Source organism: Rhyacophila brunnea, unplaced genomic scaffold, assembly GCF_057557595.1.
Source record: "Rhyacophila brunnea isolate RB1 unplaced genomic scaffold, BYU_Rbru_1.0 scaffold_4, whole genome shotgun sequence".
In the NCBI taxonomy this organism is placed as follows: domain Eukaryota; kingdom Metazoa; phylum Arthropoda; class Insecta; order Trichoptera; family Rhyacophilidae; genus Rhyacophila; species Rhyacophila brunnea.
The window spans coordinates 9,839,587-9,860,551 of record NW_028233068.1 but is presented as its reverse complement, the minus strand read 5'-3'; the positions used below and the strand labels follow the sequence as shown (position 1 = coordinate 9,860,551).

The 20,965-nt window shown below is 35.6% G+C and overlaps 1 protein-coding gene across 2 annotated transcripts; it reads right to left on the bottom strand.

The window, feature by feature from the left end:
* Positions 1-206: 206 nt before the first annotated feature.
* On the bottom strand, positions 207-20,295 carry GCS1 (mannosyl-oligosaccharide glucosidase). 2 transcript variants are annotated; one of them, XM_085954461.1, is made up of 16 exons: positions 20,216-20,295; positions 19,655-19,782; positions 16,482-16,759; positions 15,083-15,240; positions 13,802-13,982; positions 11,270-11,456; positions 10,862-11,028; positions 10,062-10,252; positions 9,597-9,752; positions 7,995-8,143; positions 7,387-7,559; positions 6,225-6,358; positions 5,320-5,525; positions 4,721-4,976; positions 3,216-3,406; positions 207-491 (listed from the first exon to the last, which is right to left on the bottom strand). In XM_085954461.1, exons 3-16 carry the CDS (start codon positions 16,713-16,715, stop codon positions 355-357), a joined length of 2,520 nt encoding a protein of 839 aa, XP_085810587.1. In that variant the 5' UTR covers positions 16,716-16,759; positions 19,655-19,782; positions 20,216-20,295; the 3' UTR covers positions 207-354. The 2 variants fall into 2 exon arrangements, with proteins under 2 accessions (XP_085810587.1, XP_085810586.1); XM_085954460.1 differs by lacking the exon at positions 20,216-20,295 and having other exon boundaries at positions 19,655-20,098.
* Positions 20,296-20,965: the final 670 nt, after the last annotated feature.

Here is a 20,965-nt window from a genome sequence, read left to right as displayed (position 1 = left end):
ATTTATATCCTTGGTTACGGAGTCCACATGATATCGATTTGATTGCATTATGCGTTTGTAGACAAAGTTAGGTTTTTATTAAACTAAAATAAACAACATAGAAGTTTTGAATATTCTTAATTAGTATGCATGTAATCGGTGCCTATTTAATTTCATCCATAAAAATCATAAGTCTGGCGTCACCATGATGGCAGTATGGCAACCCTTTAGTTATCCTGCACAAAAGATAATGTGCGTGAAAGAAGAATAATTATATGCCCGCCCAGTTATGAAGTGTATAAAAATCATATATACAAATATAATTATAATATATATATATATATATATATTATATTGAAGTCGAAAATTATGCGCTCAATATTGTTCCGACATGATGAGGACGACCAAGCTGGTCCATCCGGTGAACGGTTTGCATCCGGATCCTTCGCCGTTCTTGTCGGAGTATTGCTCCCACAAATAGCCTGTTCTTTGATATTGTTTCATCACATTGCCTGAAAAAAAGGTTACCATTATTATAGAGAAATATACTAATCTAGAAAACAAATAAATGCAGGGGGAGTGTAAGTATGTAGTATTAGGAACATCAAGTGTGGGAAATGCAAGATATAATTTTCTTTCTTTCTTCTAATAATCCTATTAAGATCATATGAGCCTCCACAGAGTGGACGTTTGTATTAAGGGCGGACGTGCTCAGCGTGGGTCAAAATTGAACTTTTTTCTATTTTCAAAGCATGATCCTGGACATACCTTAAACGTTGTAGATAATCTATTTATATAATTTTGAAGCCTTATTATCCTTTATATTTATTTTAAACATTTGATGACTGCATAAAGTATTTTTATTACATAAAATAGTATTCTTTTAAACCTCTCGCTCTAATGTTTTAGAATATAGTCATATTTCAGTACATAAATGTGCAGTGGTGTTAAGACACGCGCGTTAACATCATTTTACTCCCTACTTCAATTATAGTTTGTCAATTTATGGCTACGGCCGTATGTTGTAGCTTAACCACTGGGGAATGCCAAAAGAAATGGCGTATTTCAAAAAAATACTACCTTATTCTTAGGTCAATAATTATTATAAAGCAATCATTATTTGTAGGATGTTTATCACACTTGAATGGTCAAAGACATAGCTAATAATGAGTATCTTTAGAATTATCAACAAATGTGTGAATCTTGCCCATTTTTTGAATAATAAAATGCCTAATTCTTGTCAAATTTGGGATCACAGAGATTATCAATATAATTTTTTATCGTAAATATTTCACTATAATAATGTCGATATAAATTATACTGATAGTTTTATAAATGCGTTTAAAAATTAATAAATGTAAAAAATCTTAACACCACTGCACATTTATGTACTGAAATATGACTATATTCTAAAACATTAGAGTGAGAGGTTTAAAAGAATACTATTTTATGTAATAAAAATACTTTATGCAGTCATCAAATGTTTAAAATAAATATAAAGGATAATAAGGCTTCAAAATTATATAAATAGATTATCTACAACATTTAAGGTGTGTCCAGGATCATGCTTTGAAAATAGAACAAAAGCTCCATTTTGACCTACGCTGAGCATGTCCCCCCTTTACAGAATATTGTTTTTAAGAGAAATGGATGTTAGCCACTTGCTCAACATATTATTTCCATTGAACAATTGAAAACAATGTGTTTTTTAGGAAACACTGAATTAATTGGAACTGATATACCAAACGGGAAAGCCACGCACACGTTGGGGTGACAACATTACAAAAGATGCCAACCAGCTGCTAAAAATCATGAACTGGAAAAGACGTGCGGAGGACCGTTCCGGCTGGAGGACGGCGGTGGAGGAGGCCAGGGCTCGACTTGAGCTGTAGCGCCATCGAAGAAGAAGATATACCTAACGGGTGTGGAGTAACAGGCAACCGATCTTGAGTCAAGCATAAATCATTCTAAGTTTGTCATTCGTTTTGACAATGACTGACACTCATTCAATATTGGTGGATTTGAAGGTTGCAACACACACTATTGCACGTCTATAACATGTGTTTCATTTTCGTAAGACACTCACACATTTAAAACCTCGCTTATAGTCTATCTAAATTCTATTTATTAATCTGTTCGTATTTGCTAGACCCAGGATTCGAACCTAAGACCAACAACACTAGAAGCCGACGCGTTAGCCGCTCTGCCATCATGGGGTGGGCATCATATGGAATATTATGAAACAGTAAAAATACACAAATACCAAGGAAAACCTCTAAGCGAAGCTGTGTACAAAAACGCTGGTTCTTCATAAAATAAAGATTATGATCTACCTTTAGATAATAGTATCAATTGAGGTGCTGAAGGTGGGTGGACTGCAGCGTTGCAATATAATTATTTTACCGAATCGGGATTTTTACTATGTGAAATAAAAAAAATTGTGATTTAGGAGCATAAAGCGGGACAACCTAAAAAACACATAGTTCAATATTTCTAATGTTTATTTCTATAATATCAATCATGAATAACACAACACAAACTACAAAACTCTTGATCTATCAAAATAATAATATTTAACTATACTTTTTCTCGACACTCGCCTATTTGTACTTGGATGAAGGTTTTACTTAAAGAAGAGTTTCTTTCCGCTGCTTAATGTAATGGCAAAATTCAGCATATGGGTAGGTATATCATGGTGAATTGCACAAGTAATTCCGATTTCATCAATTCTGTTTCTTGCATCCGACCATTTTAAACTCATCTGAGAAAAAATACCCGTTTGGTATAGCAATTAGATGTTGAAATAAATTATATTAGCTTGAAAACATTATGTGCAATTATGCATCCATCGCGCTCTTTTATCTTAACCTAAACGTCATATTTGTATTTGTTGAATAATCGAGAATTTAGCTGTCCGTGCGGGATAATCTATTTTTGCTTAAAAAGCAGAACGTCTGGCAACGCTGGTGGACTGTGACACAAGAGATTTAAAGATGCACATTCAAAAGAATTGGAAGACGGTGATACTGAATTGTCTGAGAAGTTTATAGAGGGGGACAAATACATACCGCTTAAGATTGTAGAGTCAAGAACATTGATGATTTATGTAAAACGAGTAATGTAGATTGCTTACTCACTCAATTGCGCGGGAATTAAGTTAATTGCATAATATTAAACGGTGAAATAAACATTCACATTGATGAATATACTGGTTGGAAAATTTGAAAAAAGATTACCAATTAGATTCTTCCGGAGTCTTTTGTAGATGGTGATTGCTGCTTCCTGATTGGGTCCCGGCAGGCTGCCGTAGTGGTGCAGAGACGCCACGGCAAGGTAGTTTATGTTCATCCAGATCTGGCCGCGCCAATATGGCGGGTCGTGCTCTGTGTTGCGCTTCATGTACATCGGAGAAGACTTTGCTAGCGACCTGAAAGGAAAAAATGGGAGAATAGTAACCGTTTTATTCTGTTATTTACGTAATAAAGTTAAGTCTCTTTAAAGGTAGAGGAGCATTGACAGTGGTGCCTCTGAAGCTTCAGGGTCGTCGAATCCTATTTCTGCATAATTCACATGTTGTTTTTATGTTGTGATTTTGATCCAGAGCAAGGACCCAATTGAAAGGAGTACATATTATAATTATGCATATTTTTTCAATCTTCATTGTTCATTTTTAATAATTTTCATAAGGCTTTTTAGAATAATAGCCTTTTTAAAATTATGGTGCAATTTTGATTTATGGTCCATTTTTTTTTGGATACACTTAGGGATTGCAATACCAAATGAAAATACTAATACCGGTATTCGTGAAATATATGGGAAAAAAAACAGAAGTATCTTCTCTTTTCTAAAAGAAAGATTTCTTTAAAGAAATCTCTTTAACATATTAATATTATAACACATGCCATTGCTGGACTTCAAGGGCATTGAAGGGAAATGGAAGTAAACCAGATATCGCGTAACCCGACAAAAAAAAAACAGTCATGTTGAACCTTTTACGTTAATTAATACATTTTGTTTCCACTTTCTATACTGAATATATCGGTATTATTTGATTTTTAAAACCGGTATTTCGGTATCGTAATACCGGTATTGCAATCATTAGATATACTGCCAAATAAATACTCTTTGATATATTTTAGAAATTGGCTAAAAACATATGTATTTTTAACCAATAACCATTTAATAACCAATAACAGATTTTTTTACGAGAAATGGATGTTAGCTACTTGCTCAACCTAAAAACACATACAAATTGAAAAACATGTAATTTATATGTCCAACCAACTTGGGATCAGAACCCGGGACCCACAACATTATAGGCTGATACGTTACTGTTCGGCCATCGTAGTCATAAAAAAATATATGTATATAATATTATACATAAAAAATTTGGCCACATGAACAATTATTGTTGGGGGTGGAATTATTTGGACCGGATACAGAACAAAAACAAGTCATGGACATCTGCATTATAAAATTCGAAGAGTGACAAGTGACGGAACTACTCGGCTAACAGTTAAGCTTGAAGGATTTGTCAAACTGCTTCTAAACCACTTCTTTCACTATCATTTTGGTTGAAAGTCATAAATACAAAATAAACCGAAAATCTTGGATTCCAACATTTTTAATCCTGGAACTTCAACATCCTTCCCAGCGGATTTGTTTTATTTTAAAACGTGAGACGATATTTAAACAAATTACTGAGAGCTTTCCGCTATGAAATACATCTATAACGACTGACCTTAGGCCGTATGGTGTCCATAACAAATCAGTTCTGGTCAACTTCTGCAGGAGCTGGCCAAGCCGAGGACAGTCTGCAGGCAGCAGCTTCAGAAGCATGGGGAAGAGGCTGACGTATCCAAAGGCTGAATCCACCAACCGCACCTCGGGCGCTCGTAAGGCGACTCTCCTGGGTGGTTGAGACGTTCCGCCTCCTCGCCGAGAGGAACCTGACGGCGGCGGTGGCCTTCGGAGCTCCACTGCGTCAGAGTGAAGGCCTGTCAATTGAGAAATGAGAGAAATGAGTTGCAATCCAGAAAAATGTTGAAGAAAAACATTCCATAAAGATGAAGCTTTTATATAAGAAAATGAAGCTGATTTTAAAGTTACCAAGGTTAATAATTAAATTAGCTGTATATAGTAAGTGATTATACATTGCAGTTTCATTTGAAGCAAGCTTCACACTTGTTCACATTTGTTTACCAAGGCTGTTTATGAGAGCCTATTTATTTTTCATTTAATACGTGAATGGTACAAACTCTTTGGTCGTCAATATTTTTTTGAGTTACAGTTGAGTACACAGGTAGAACTTGGCTATAACGGAGAGTGAATGATTATTACCATAGTCACTAAATGTGCCAGTGTAGGCACTCCAATGCAAGTCTGCCAGGATTTGCTGATTGGCCAATACAGCAGCCGCCTCGGAATACTTGATGGCGGCTGGGATTCTGCCCAGGGCGGTGGCCACTGACGACAACGCCAGAGCACCAGCGTGCATCCAACAGCGCAGGTCTACGTGACGCTCCAACACACTTGGATGAGATGCTCTAGAGACAAACATCGAAATATCAGCTAGGTTTCTTTCCGGTCTTGCTTTCGTTTATATTTTAAAGTTTCCATCCCATCCATGTCTTCCTATTACTAGATTTCCAAAACTTTAAAATCCCGCTTCACACTGACATGATCGCCAATATAGTTATAATCATGAAACGAGAGGAGCTTATTCCAAGAACCTGAAGAAGTCTAGACTGTTAACAGTAGGAATCTGGAGGAAGGAACTTCCATCTGGTGATAGCAGTGGCGAAGGGTGAAGGTACGTTGTTAAGATCTGACATAAATACTGCACACAAAACTTTGCTAGTCAAACGTATTTGTTTTTATTGAACTAAGACAACAATGTCTGGATAGTGTTTGTTAGTTTTTAAAATTCAATGAAACCCTGTCTAATCTAACAGCCTACCTCCATCCCTTGCCACTGGCCTGCATAGATGGGGATTAAATCTATCTCCTTTGTGTGCGTGCTAATATCTCCAAACTTTTGAGTATATTGTGACTTGTGTCCTGTATGCCATTCCTGGGGACTTCTGTTATCCATCAAGCTGATATCTTTCTAGTGGTAACTTTATTTAATTTTAAATTTCTTGACATTGTGATTGCCTTTTGGTGATTGTGGATACTTCTACATTGTTGTCTACATCCTGCCGTCACATGAATGAAATATTGAAATGAATTTATGAAAACTTTACCTTGGATAGTCATCAAGGCCAGACGTGAGAGTTTTAGGATTTAATTCCGTATTGGTTTCGGAGTCTCTGCCTCGCCATCTGTACGATCCGGGCAGTTCACCGGCTTGAGTCGTATTGAACCAGCTGTACCATGCCTGTATCGATTAATTACAGTGACAATTCATTTATATTAAAAAAAAACAGGTTGATTAGATTACACGTTTTATAACTTTTCACTCTTTACTGTACTGATACGCCTTTTTGCCTGATTACCACGCATAAAATTAGATCAAATGATATTTACTTGTATTAATATATGTAGTAATAAATAAATAAACATAATATAATATGTAAAAAAAAAAATTTTGGAATATATTACATCATTTTCATCCTAGAGCCTGTGCAAAGTTATGAAGCATATACTCTACCATGTATGCTTATCTGCAGAGCATATGGGCATCCGTAGAGTAGAAGGTAAACTAATATGCTTCGCAAACCATCAAAAATATTCTCACAACATTACATAATATGAAAAAAAAATCAGATTGTAGACGATACAAATATATGGGGGGGTCAATCTAGATTCTAGACTGACAAGTCAAATTCCCTTGTGTAAGTTTAAAAAGTAAGATTATGTTAGAAAGTGTACCTATATTTTTTGTAAAGCAAATTGATTTTATGACTTATTGATTTGATTCCTTGTTAGTAGACCTAATAGCGCTTATACTCATGCATGGATTTACTGGCACCAGTCAACTATCACGATAATAACTGTTTATACGTATGCTGACTGTCTCGCCAATCTCATTTATCGAGACGTGTGGTTGTCATTTCATGGGGCTTTTTGACTGGTTGTGAAAATTGGTAAATGTCAAAATGCTCTGCGCGGTGTAGTTCGTATTTTTTCCGGCCGGTTCGCCACTATCGTTCTATTGCGCAGGCGTTAATATCGCGAAAGTTTCAACTATCGTGTGATAATTCAGAAGCAGCTAAAGTTTTTGATCCTGGACGTGTTTACATTTACATTTTATTGTTATGGTCATGAAAATATGTAAAACGGGATATTAAGCTATATGGCTAAAATACCAGTAACATATTATTATCTGTAAAGCGAGATATTAGTGAAATATGTATACTGTTGATAAGTTCATAAGATATAATATAATAATGCATTAATTCATACCTGCAACCTGGGAAACATCCGATTGAGAGTCTGATATTCGTGAGAGAGCGTGTCCAGCTCGCGTGGCTGGTCTCCTAACAGCTGTAGCAGTGTCAAGAAGAAGGTGGGTGGATTGGCGTTGGTGTTGCGCTGCGTCACAAACTCTTCAGGAACGCGAGCAAGCGCCTCCGAGCCTGACAAAGGAAATCTGTTTAGATATTTTTCCTTATGAATTATAAAATTAAGATGCCTTCATGTAGATGGTACACTATTAGACAGTTGTATAAAAAGATGTTGAAAAAAACTCTCTTAAGATATGAAAGCAAAGCTGAAACTAGCTAGTTGTAGGATTAGAGAATGATTAGATTACCTACAAGCCATTTCAGTTCTATTTATATTTCCTTTTTGGTTTCATTTATAGTTCATTTATGGTTCCCTTTGGTTCCTTTTAGTGAAACTATGTAGATTAAAAGACCTAATATGTATATAGTGCACTGTGAAATAAAGAAGTTTTGGGTGATTTTATTTTTCATTGTATAAGTAATAATTAATCCTACCACAGGTGGCAGGGGATACAGCAACATCAACCTGGGATTCAATAATAAGACTACATGTATATCAGTATATACCTAGTATCTGTTCTCTCGGTATCCACCCTTCAGCGTTCATCAGGTCGAACCAATGCGCCATGATGTCCAATTCAATGGTTCGGTCCCACCGAGCCACCAGCAAGCCGTGGAAGCCTTCATCCCACAGGAAACCACGGGGAAAATGGGATCTGGATATATAACAATAGTAATATATAGTGGTTTTTGATTTATCATTATTTTTAAAATTCATTCTCGGAGAAGACCATAACTAACTGCAATTAATTGAGCTAGACCAAGCCAGACAATAAAATGAAAGATACGTTAGAATCTTATAAAGTAAACCACCAGTCTTTGTTTATAGTAAAACCCGGGAGAATCTCACAGTGGTGCTTTGATGCTCTGAATTGGGTTAGACCAGAGTTTCCCATTTATTTTCGGATTACCACCCACTTTTAGAGCATGGATTTCATCAGAGTTCTTCATAGGGCTCTGACACACAGCATTGAAGTTGCAGTGAGTCAACACAGGTCTTAACTTGATTCAAAATGCATCCGATTAGAACCTCCAGTTGGATAAAAAAATCCCATAGTGAGTTGAAAATAAAATTATAATAAAAAAAAATCGGTGTGTGTACTTATGTACGCGCGTTAAAAGTTATACTTCTTTGGCGTAACAAAACAAAAACAAAACTTGTGATAAACTAGATTCTTTGACTAGCTCTTAATTATCTTGTTAAATTACACACTCCAGAAAAAGGACCGCTTATTGGAACGCTGTTGGTTTATTTCTATACACTTTAACTTATATTACTAAATTATATAATGGTTTCTCGTTGTTTTTATTTTTAAAGTACCAACTGTCAGTCTGACGTTTAATCATTTGTTTACGTATGGAATTGCAAGTGGCCGACAATAATAAATTCGCTGCCTAGGTAACGGAACAATTCTAAACTATAATATTATACTGTATAATCGTCACGATTGCAGTATCATACTGTAGCGTAAAGGTAGTGCGTTCGGCTGATAACCGGTTGGTAAATGGTTTGAATCCAATCGAGTGCGTTTTTTTCGTGTGAAACAATAAATCATGTGTTACATGTCACACGCCAAAAATACACTCTGATCTGATTTCCCAAACGCGTCAAAAGAAGTATTACTTCAAAAACTACTTAGAATGCAATATTTGTTCTCATAAAAGTAGAACACAAAAAAAAAACTATTTAAAACACATAAAATGACACATACTGGAGAAAAAGAATTTTAATGTAATGTTTCTTCTCTTCATCAATAAACATTGCATGACTTCTGTCAAAACACATAAAATGATTCATACAAGTAAAGATGAGTGGTATCGATTAGTATTCTTTGCTCCTTTTGAGCATTCTGACGCTGTTACCGATTTCCAATAATCTTGCCTCCAGCCCCCCCCTTTGAGAAAATCAGTGGGTTAGCCAGAAATTCGTCTCTGAGATCAAGAATTGTGAAGATAAATACAAGATAAATTTAAAAAAATGAACATGTGCAAAAATGTTGGTGCATATAAAAAATCATCCATATTAAAAGTTATCATGCTGTTATAAAATTTCATAAACTAACAAGTTGTTATTAATACTACATTAATTATGATAATTTATTTTCTAACCTAGAAGGGACTGCTGTGTATAAGGGGGCCTTCCAATAAGGGACAGGCTCTGTTGTGCGAGTGGACATCACCCTGCTGGAGCCATAGAAGTATCCGATGCCCCCCACCAGGTTGCTGAATGCCGCCTGAGCAAACCTAATCTCTGATGCATTGTAACTGTAAATATAAAACAACTTCATTATGAAGGATGGCATCGCATTCCACATATCGTGGTTCAGTAAACATTCTTGCAACTAAAAAAGACAATAAAAGTCACTGGTAAATGGTGCTCTATGATACAAGCTGTTTATTTAATGGTTATTTGAAAATGCATATTTTGGTTTGTTGCAATGAGCTCTTATTTCACTACAACAGTTGTTGAAGACGTCTTTATGCATCCAAATATTATTGCCAAAAGGCGTCTTCTATATATTCTATATGATATCTCAATTATTGATTGTTGCAATGTATGTATCAGTCACTCACCCTTTTTCAGATAAGGGGAATGTGTCCTCGAACCGAGAATCAAACTGCTTTTCCTTATATGCCAGTTCGTGAGAATATGTATCACCGCTGAGCTCCCCATCTCGATTCAGAACGCTGTTGGACTCGTACACAATGTCCAGCACGAAAGGAACGGTGACTGTCAGCTGCGTGGCAATCAAGTTTGGTTCAGGCTAAAAATAAAGACATTTTTAAAAATCTGTGATTCATCCCTTTCAAGCAAGGGTTTAGTATATTATTATAAATTTTTCAACTAGAAAAACTTAAAATGTTATAAAGAACTAAATAAAAAATATGTTGATCACATAGAGCAGACTACATAATATGCGAACAAACATTTTCAATTATGAATATCAATAAAAATTCTATACGATCAAGCATCACCGATGAACATTTACAATCAGTTATAAGAATCTCAACTACAAAATTAACACCCGAAATTAAAAAATGTTGAAAATTGTAAAACATTCATTATTCTTATTAAATTGTTGGCTATTTATTAGAGAATCATTTATTTTTCTATGTTCAAATTCCTTTTTCATGATAATAAATACCTACAATGTATGTCTTAAAATAGTATTTTACTTGCGGCCTGCCGTTCATTTTACATTCCTAATGTGGCCCTTAATCCAAAAAGTTTGCCAGGGCTGACGTACAGGATGACATTTTAGTAAGGAGAGGAAAGTATCATTATCACTCAAAAGCAGTTCAGAAGGGAAAAGCAAGGTCTTCACAAAATCGGCAAAGATAATCGATGAGTTAAAATAAAAATAAAAACTCACTCGTCCTTTATCAGAGGGCCCCTGTCCGAGGAGTTCACCAGCCAAGGCGATCCACTGTTTTCCACTTTTGGCATCTCTCGCTAACCTCAACGACGACACCACAGTTTCTCTCAAAAGATGAACACCCAAAGACACAGTGCTCAAGTATGATTCATGGAGGATTTTTCCTGAATATAAGGAAACATAACATAATTATTACATACTGACATACTCTCGATTGTTCCTCGACAATGATACCACACACTCACAGAACCGATAACATCGCCCTTCAAAAAATCGTACATCGTGAATATTCGTATAAACGGTCAGTCTTGATCACTGGCTCTTGATGTAGATAGCTTTATAGTCTTTAGAACTTAGCTAACCAATTAATAACAATAAATGCATAATAATGCAAAGACTACAAACCAGAATGGGGAATAAGTTTCAATGAGAAGTCTCCCAGTGCCGGGGTGTATCCTCTTAGGCCGGTTACCTCGCCAGGGCTGCTCTGTGACGGCCTCAGTTCACTACCCGGAGCCGCTTCAGAGCTGGTGTACCAGATCAGCGATACTGTCTCGTTGGCCGAAGTTTGAGGGTTGTATTCCTGGGATAACTATACAGAAAAGGAGACGCTATGTAATAAGGAAGTGATTCATAAATTGCCCTCCCAGGGACGCTGGAATACAGATATTTTTCAACTGTATGAACCATTTTATATATTTTAAAGTATGCTTTATGCATGTCAAGGAACACACATTGGATTTTAGTGGTTGGTTACCAGTAGGTGCCAATTTACATACTGATTGTGCATCACATAGAAAATATTTTTTTTAGTTAAGGCTATACCTCAGCTGAGGCATGGTCTAAAAAGTAACTATGAGACGTGCGGATTGTGCTAATGACGCGTGCCGAACGGAACATAATTTGTCATAAAAATTCAACATACGTCCATTTAGTGTTATGTTCATTGTTATATTAGTGATAATAATAATATATTCATTGACATGTTTTCTTTTTCGAGTACAGGCATAACGTTTTTTAGTCATCTTTACACGATATAAGAATATATTCTTACGACGCCCACAAAAAAAATCGACGTGTTTCCACCTCGAATAACGCTCGACGATTGGCGACTAATGCGAAATTTCATCCCACCTATTGTTGAAAATTATTTGCCGTTTCACTTATGTATGCTGTTTAATTAAATTCTCCATGTATCATTTTTGACTAATGATAGTATTGGGAAACTTACACGGCATTAAATCGGATGATTTTTTTCTAACCAATAGCATAACAAAATAATGGGAATTATATTTTTAGTATTTTTGTATAATGATATTATCACAGATGAAAAATCCTCCGTTGTGTTGGTGGGGCAATCAAGATGGCAACAATTGAACGAAAAGTTACGTTGCTGAGCCGTATGGTCTGTACGAGTACTGTTCCAAAGCAATACAATCAGTGAAGATTGAGAGATTGCACTGGCTAAGTCATGTGCGCTGTATGTATAATAATGAACCAATAAAGAAAATAATGTCAAGTAATCCAAGTAGCAGAAATGGAAAACCAAAAAGGTACTGGCCAGACATAGCTACCGATGGCTGCCGTATGGTTGGGGTAGAAAAATAGAAAGCAAAAATTTGGATAGGACAATTGGAGAGCTGTTAAAAGAAGTCAAGACACACCCCAAGTTATTGCGGTTTTTATGACTATAAAGGCGTTGCATCGAATCTTATCAGTATGTATATATATAATTTAGAAAAACACTTTCTGAGAGCATATTATATTAAAACCAATAGAAAAAATCTTTTAAAAAAATATTGGAAATTCCACGACGTCAATTAGTAATCAAAGTAATAAGTAAATAGTTACCTACTTTGATTTAAGAAACAAAAATCGATTGCCAAAGTAGCTTGATTTGGAAGAACACTGATGAGTAGGTATTAAAATTGACCAATAGTTAAAATTTGTCGCTATTAGTTTGTCACCTCGTAGCATAATGGTAATGCAGCGGATCAGGGCGTAAACTTGGGAGATACGGAGTTCGATTCCCCGTCGGGTCGGCTTACTTTTTTTCAAAAAAGATTTTTTCTATTGGTTATATTAATGCTCTCAGAAAGTGTTTTTCTAAATTATATATCTTCAATAATCAGAATGATATATTCTTAAATCTCATGAATTATTCGTTGAATAAAAGAAATAGTTAATTATCAGTATGTGATATTATATTTGGATTAGATAACACCCAAATAATTTGGTAGAACCTTCAGGATGTTGGAAAGATAATGAGGATGGCATAGGAATTTACGGCACTTTGCTTGTTGTCCCAAGAAGGTTAAGAAAACTATTTGGTTATCATCAATGACTGAGTATGTATGTATTTTTTTTTTAATGATTTTACCGAGGCTTTGACTGCGACTCGATGTCATATCGCCTCTTCTCTTCTAGAAGGGGAACCGTCAATCAGGTCCTCACTCCAATTTTGTTAAAAAACTTTACCATTTTGCCAAGCTCTTCCATCTTACCCACCGCCACGGCACCTTTCAATTTGTCGACATTCTTAAAGATATCCGCAATTCGCAGATGTACTGTGTGTCGTTCATATTTAGGGCATGGTAGTGCTATATGTACAATGTCCTCCAAAACATCACATTCATCGCAGAGCTGCGAATCGCTTCTTCCCATGAGGACATCAAATCTTTTACCCGTTGTGTGCCCTGTTCTTAGCCTCAGTATCGAGTATGTATGTATATTGTTTCACGCTTGAAAACTAATGTTTATAACTCGGACTGAATCAAATATTTTAAATGCATTTTTTGAATTGTTTATCTGTGATATTATCTCCCATTCCCTTGAAGAAATGAGACAGGAATGACTACCAGTCAATCTTCATATTATAATCTAGTAGGGATATCTTCGCAATCAAAAAAATTACTAATTGAATTAAAGTTTTTTCACCTTATCAGCCTCTACGGTAATTCTGGCGGTCCATTCTCCACCATTTCTTCCTCCAGGCTTCTTCACAAAGCTTGTGGTCAGCTTGAGTGGACCATCAAACAATTCTTGAGAGCCGAAGTTCATTCCGTCATGTCGTGTCCAACTATACCGGCTTAGACCATCTGATTGAGAGCACCAATGCCTTATAAAACAGAGAAATTCATCAGTGATGAAAATTCGTTTTTTTTTTACTCTTGTCTGGGAGTAATTGAGATTGATATAGATAGGTAAATGATTCTACAGTGGCACCATGGTGTATGGCAAGAGTGATTCACAAATGTGTTGGTATTTCTTGCTAGCATTGAAACATGCATCGTAGCAATTAATGATACCAATACACATGCGAATCGCCCATGATTTATCTATATGAGTGTCTAATTTATATAGCATTAAAGACATGTTTAACCAAAAATTTTGAAGAAAAATCTTCTTCTGTGAAGATGGGAACATATTATTATCTGAAACTGAAGTTGATAATGAGGTTACTAAGTCAATGATTAAATTAGCTGCAAGCCATTTTGCAGTGTGGGTTCATTGATAGCAAAGTTTTACATTTCTTCAATTTACACCGACATTTTTTTTTTGACCATGTCCGATCCTAATAAGATCATATGAACACGTGTATTAATTAAGGCGCTAAGTACCAAAAAATAAAAACTGACATTTTTATAGAAAAATGTTCTACATACCAACACCAATAACTTCAAATATAGTCTAAGTGCCTCAAGCAATTCAAAAAAATACAGCAAAATAATTAAACCTGTCGACGTTGTAAGTCCGTTGGCGTGTTTTATTTATAATGGTGTAAGTAGCACTGCAGTGGTCAACGGCATTCAATATAAAATAGCTGACGATGGTGTGTTGACACTTGCGAGTTATTAATACCTAAAATTATAGAAGCTGCCGTGATTGCTTCACACTGTAAAACTGCATTTTTCAAAAGGTCTGCTTCATGAAATTTTACTGCAATGACTCGGTATTTTTTAACTACAGGCAATACTACTTTTTGGTACTTAGAGCCTTATTTAATACACGTATTCATATTATGGGCCTCCACAAAGTAGAGGTTTGGTATCAACAGATTTTTGTTTTTACTAGAAGTAGATGTTAGCCACTTGCTCAATCTAATAGGTCCATACTCTGACTCCAAACATAAATTGAAACCCATGACATTATAAACCACCATGTAAACCGCTCGGCCATTATGTTACTAAAATTGCAGTATAATGAGGATAATTTTACCTGATACCATCGCCGCCAGGCCTGAGTCGTGCCGGAGCGTACCACATAAGGCCCATTAGCGGCGAATGTGGGTCGCGGCATCTAAGGCCAAAGTAATTTCCAGGCCGGTAAGAGCCCCAGAAGCGGTCGGGATCATCCAACCCAGCCCGCTGTACAACCTATAACAGTTATTTACACTTATTTTGTGAAATTTGAAACATCACTTCTAAGACTGATTGATTCTACCAAGGTCATATCCCTTGATAAGAATGCAATGTATGATTTTCTAAACATTACATTAGAAACATTAGAAAGCCCTTACTATTTTTTAATATGTAAAGAATTCAACTATGTAAAAAATATGCCATTATTGTTTGATATAGGTACTCAACTTTTTGAAAACCTTTAAAAAATTGATAAACAAATTGCAGCTCGAAATGACGATAGCTCACATGGATTAGAATATCACATACTTCTCAGTACATACAATACATATTCAGTATACCAGTGGTTCAAAAAATATATATTTCATATTGTCCTTAGCCCAGTTGTACATTGAAAATCGTCTCGACTGGGATAATAGTCATAAATCAAAACTGAGTGCAACATGCAACTTTCTTATGTGCGTATAGGCAAGACCGTGCGAGGACAGTGACGTCACATGGCAAGCCAAAATGAATGACGAAATGCGACATTATACCTGCTCTGCATTTCGGGTCAAAATAGTTGCATGTGACTCCGGCTGTTTCGTTCAAACTAAAAGGTTACAATCATGCGGTATGCGGCGGTAGATTTGGTTACATGTGTTTTGTGAATAACGATTATGTCACATCGACATATTCGACGTTTTTCTCCGTTTCTTGAATACTCTTTTTCTGTTTTTTCAATTTTGAAATAATGGACATATGTAGGCTATTGAAATAATAACAAATCTTAAGGTTAAGGGAAGAGCAGTTTACACTTTGTTATTGCCTGAATAAAACAGCCACTGAAGCATAAGCCGGCTCGCACATCAAAACTCGTCTCATCTGCAACGTGTCAAATACGTCGATGTGACATCATCGTTATTCACAAAACACACATTGCTAAATGGAGCTCTGCACATTGGTGGAATGCAACTTTTTACTTTTAAAAAACATCTAGTGCTGCTTGGTAGCAACAAATTGCATGCGTCTTGGGCTGCGAGTTGAAGCCGCCAGAACGTCGACGCACACCTACGAATTAGTCATTCCTATACTGCCGCATCCCAATGTATCTACGTTTCGAGAGGTTACGCGCGACTGCTGCTAGGTCATATTATGCAACATTGGAGGAACGTTCCTAGAAGGTTTAATTTATGGCTGTGCGGCAGACGAGGCGAGTTTAGATGTGAGAGTCGGCTTAGACTCTATGGTACAACTTTAAGTAAAAATATATTTACCTTGTGTTCATCAAATGGAGTATTAACCCTGGTCTCTAGGTATCCCAGAAATCCAATATAAGCGGCTATACTGAAGCACGCAAAGCCGAGTGCAGACTTCCAGTGATTCAAGATACCAGACTTTTTCACCGTCTCCAGTTTGTCACTCTCCGCAGAGCTACTACTCGTACCGTTACTGTTTTTGTTGCACGACGCATCATTGTGCCCGCTTATGTTTTTTCTGATACGTGCCATTGCAATTTTTTTAGTAGTATTTGTATTATAAGTCTTGTAGCATTCTAAAAAGAAGAATTAGACTGATTAAAATATAAGGTACAATATATCGTCGGTGTTTTGTAAAAAGGGCGAATCAACCATATTGGCTAAATCGAGAATTTAATGAAAATACAATATGTACCCCACTAGCTTTGTTGTGTAAAAATGGCGAATTTGTATCTCCACAGGAAAGTACTTAAAAACGATAATCGGCTAAAATTAAATTAATTAAAATCACGAAATAAAAAGAAAATGTGACATATTAGGCCTTTTAAAAATTATATAATAATACCTATTATAATGACAGTAATTTTTCTAAGCTTTATTATAAACTTGTTAGATATTTATAATCATCTACAGGTAATAAACAAATAAATGTCAAAAGTTAAAAATCCTCCTCCTGTAAAATAGCATTTTGGTTAATTCGCCCTTGATATAACAGGTCTCCAGAAAAAATGTGCAGCTTAATAATTCCATTACTTGACCTTTGCAACGACATAGAATGAAAAAAGTATACTGAAATTTAGCAAATGCACTGGCTCATTTTCCGACCATGTCCGATCCTAATAGGATCATATGGGCCTCCACAGGGTAGAGGTTTGTATTAACAGATTTTTGTTTTTTACGAGAAATGGATGTTAGCCACTTGCTCAACCTATTAGATCCATACCCTGACTCTTACACAAATTGAAAAACAATATGTGTACTTGCCAGACCCAGGATTCGAACCTGAGACCCACGGCGTGATAGTCCAACGCTTAGTCCGCGCGGCCACCGTGGGCTCATAGTTATTATGAGAATAAGTGTGGCTGCCAACTAGACTAAATCAGTTACAACAAAACATCCGTTTGTTTACCAGAATATTCCACTGAAGTACTTAAAACTCTATAAATATTGTCCTGGCGGCTTACAAAGAGACTCGTAGGTCTCGACATGCGACTTTTCAATACCTACTAATATCAACCATTGTTTTGCGAAATTCGGCACGTATTTCTCACAAACTACTATTCAAGGCATATCCAACGTGTCATAACCACGAGCAAGCCCTCCACGACCTCACATCGCATCACTTGATTCGTATTGCATGACTCACGGCCTGCCACATGAAGAGAAGCTGTAAATCGCTGTGCTTTAAACTACTTCAAAGTTTCCCCTTATGCGTCAATGACATTGAGCTACTTTACAAGCTGTTTATTGGCGAATTTAAAAGCGGGCGATACAGCTACTGCGATTTGATGATTACACACAAAACTTTCCATTCGCTGAGAAGCCACAAGCCAGCGACTATTTTGACAGAACGTAGTTGCTGATCATAGACAATATATAATATACGTAAAAAAGCATAGATAATATACACAAGCTAGCGAGTTGAAATCATAATATTGTGTTAATGTTTATTTTTATCGGGCTCTAGCGCTATGAAGTGGAACGTAAATGAACGTAAAATGCTTGCAAAATGTTTCGATTTTAAAACGTCAAAACGGTAAATGTCAAAATGAGTAGTTCGTTTTTTTACTGGGAGGTCGCTACTATCGCTCTACTGCGCAGACGCAGTAGGCCCACACGCCAGCGTGTAAGCGTGTAAAGTTGACCGGCTGTCAACTTTCTCGATTGTTTATAATCTGCTTGTTAGCTTGTTCGATGATGACACTGGGCGAGTTTACGAGCAGATTGTAAATTCGCCAACAAGTAGCGTGTAAAGTAGCTCAATGTCATCGACCCTTTACCATCGTTTAGTAGGCAGTAGATTGTTTGACGATGAGAGCAACGACTGTCCAAAAGAAGACCAAAACTTATCATTTTAGATCATTGTCAGTTTTAATACTGGATCATAGCCTACTTGAAGTTGGATATGCCTTCCGATCAATTGCGGTTGACACAGACACTAATAAATATTAATCACAAAATGATGACGTTATCAGTTCTTGTTTCCATGCATTGACGGCTGCTCTAAATCATGCAAGTGCGCTGTTATAACTGTGTTTCTTTAAATCACTCATATCAGTATGCTTTTAAATCTGGTCTTTAAATTAGTAATTCTAGTTTGAATAAAACAATTTTTGTGACTGCATTTTTGGAAAATCAATACTTTATTTATACCTATCTACCCTTCAAAATCCTGGTTTCTCTTGAGTTTAGCACCAATGAACTCACTTAAAGTCAGCGTACTTCAGACATTCAAACAATGTGAACCAAAGTGTTAATTAACAAAGTAATGTCGTATAGCTAAGTGTCCGAGATAATAATCCGTTTTACTTCACATCATGAGGATATCGATTATGCCATGAAGCAACAGTTCATCAATAAAGTCACCGCCAACCACTGTTACTCCACTTTCACTCCAACCCTACTCTATATGGTTGCGGTTACACCACATCCGCTAATACAGTCCACTGCTTTCATCATAACTTATGCAACCATGTGAATCTTTGATATTATAAACAAGAGTAAAATAAACGCCACTGTACATTGACAACTTCCTATCTTCTGGTAATGAAAGTACAGTCTATGTAGCAGCGTGAACTAGCATTCATAGTAATACGACAGCGTGTTGGCGATCATTGTAATTATGTTATATAGTAGTTCCCTCTTCAAGAGGCTTTTATACTCACCAGTTGCGAGCTGGTGAGTGGAATTTTCGAGTGTTGCCAGCATAGATTCATTCATTATTATTTGAAGCAGTGCATTGAAACTTTTACCAATACAAATAGCATTACTATGGGGGGGTTTAATTATCCATAATGATTAGATTTTACTATATCTAACATCTAACTTGCTTTACGAAGTTATCATTAAAACCGGCTTGAATCTGAGTACCTACACAATGAGATCACAGAATGCAAATGGATAACTGGATAATCGTATAAACTGAACTATAAACGTTTGACCATAGTAATAACAAATATTTATGTACTTACATAGTTATTTTAAGTGCCCGTATTGTGTTTTCTCCATCAGTGTGGTTCTAATTTTGATAAATGTCCTGGTGACTGGTAAAATAATATTCAAAGTCTTTCCTTTAGGTTAGGTTGGTAATTTTACTAGGCTATAACAATAATTAAAATTATCAGCATGAAGAGGTTAAATGATTACTTTTTAGATTTAACATTTATTACCGGCTATACTATATCACGTTGTTTGTAAGGCATACGTCAGTAAAATATAGGTGACGTTTCATGTGTAATTTTGATTTTAGTAGACAATTTACATACAGAAGTTTTTTTGCATACGAAAGTCTAGGGGTTAAAACTTTAGAATTTACTGAATGTTTTCCAGTTCAAAATACTTGCACTTTCATTCATAATACATTGAAAATAAGAAATTATATTGTTGTCATAGTGATAAGTGACGTTTATGATCCCGAGAAAATTGCACCCGTTCCGTAATAACATAATTTGAACGAATCAGCTGTCAATAAAAATAGCATTTCGATAATATTACTCAATAAAACTAGATATAAAAATATTGTGATTAATTACACGATATTTAATAATTATCAAAGATTTTAATTATTACACCGAGTCACTTTTAAAGACGATTTTTTATTGTACCAATTTCTTTATTATTAAATTTATTGTACACAATGTATAAAAGTATATTTTGCACAAGTGACATTTCGATACCAACTTAACCGTAGCATGTTCATATAATGAACATTTTTTGGAGATTGCTGTATTCACATTAGCTTTTTTTAGGTGTTTCCACACTGTCAAATCCCTCGAGGCTCTTCGAAAAGTTATTTGCTTATTATAAATTCAAATTAGATTACCTACATATTTCTAAATAATATTATTGATATACCTATCATACTGTGACATAATTAAATTTATTACTTATAAAAAAATCGTAACGCTCACTAAATATTATGCTTATCAAAAATTAAGATGTAGATATTGCAAGCCATAATAATCCAAAACATGCTAGTTAATATCCTCATAGATATTGGAGGGACGTCTTCACATTCTATCATGTATGTGTTATTTACTTAGAATCAAAACTATGCTGCAATATGTGCAAGTACATTGTAATTACCTCAGAAGATATCATAATAAATTATGCAGATACTATTTTTCTTCCCATCTACAAGTAGGCAGAGCTAATAATATATATATATATATTGTCTATGGATGCTATCGCCGATGGTGTTTAATTGCATCTTTAAGGCCTTTCTTGTTACCCGCACAAATTATCAAATACCATTTACAGTGTTGTATGTACTGTAATTATTG

What these genes read in the sequence shown, in the direction of transcription:
- GCS1 (XM_085954461.1), bottom strand. Translation starts at nt 16,715, where the DNA reads ATGGCACGTATCAGAAAAAACATAAGCGGGCACAATGATGCGTCGTGC. An exon ending in TACACAGCAGTCCCTTCTAG is followed by an intron (nt 8,144 to 9,596) that starts GTTAGAAAATAA and finishes TTATATATCCAG; the next exon opens with ATCCCATTTTCCCCGTGGTT. An exon ending in GGATGTTTCCCAGGTTGCAG is followed by an intron (nt 6,359 to 7,386) that starts GTATGAATTAAT and finishes TAATCGATACAG; the next exon opens with GCATGGTACAGCTGGTTCAA.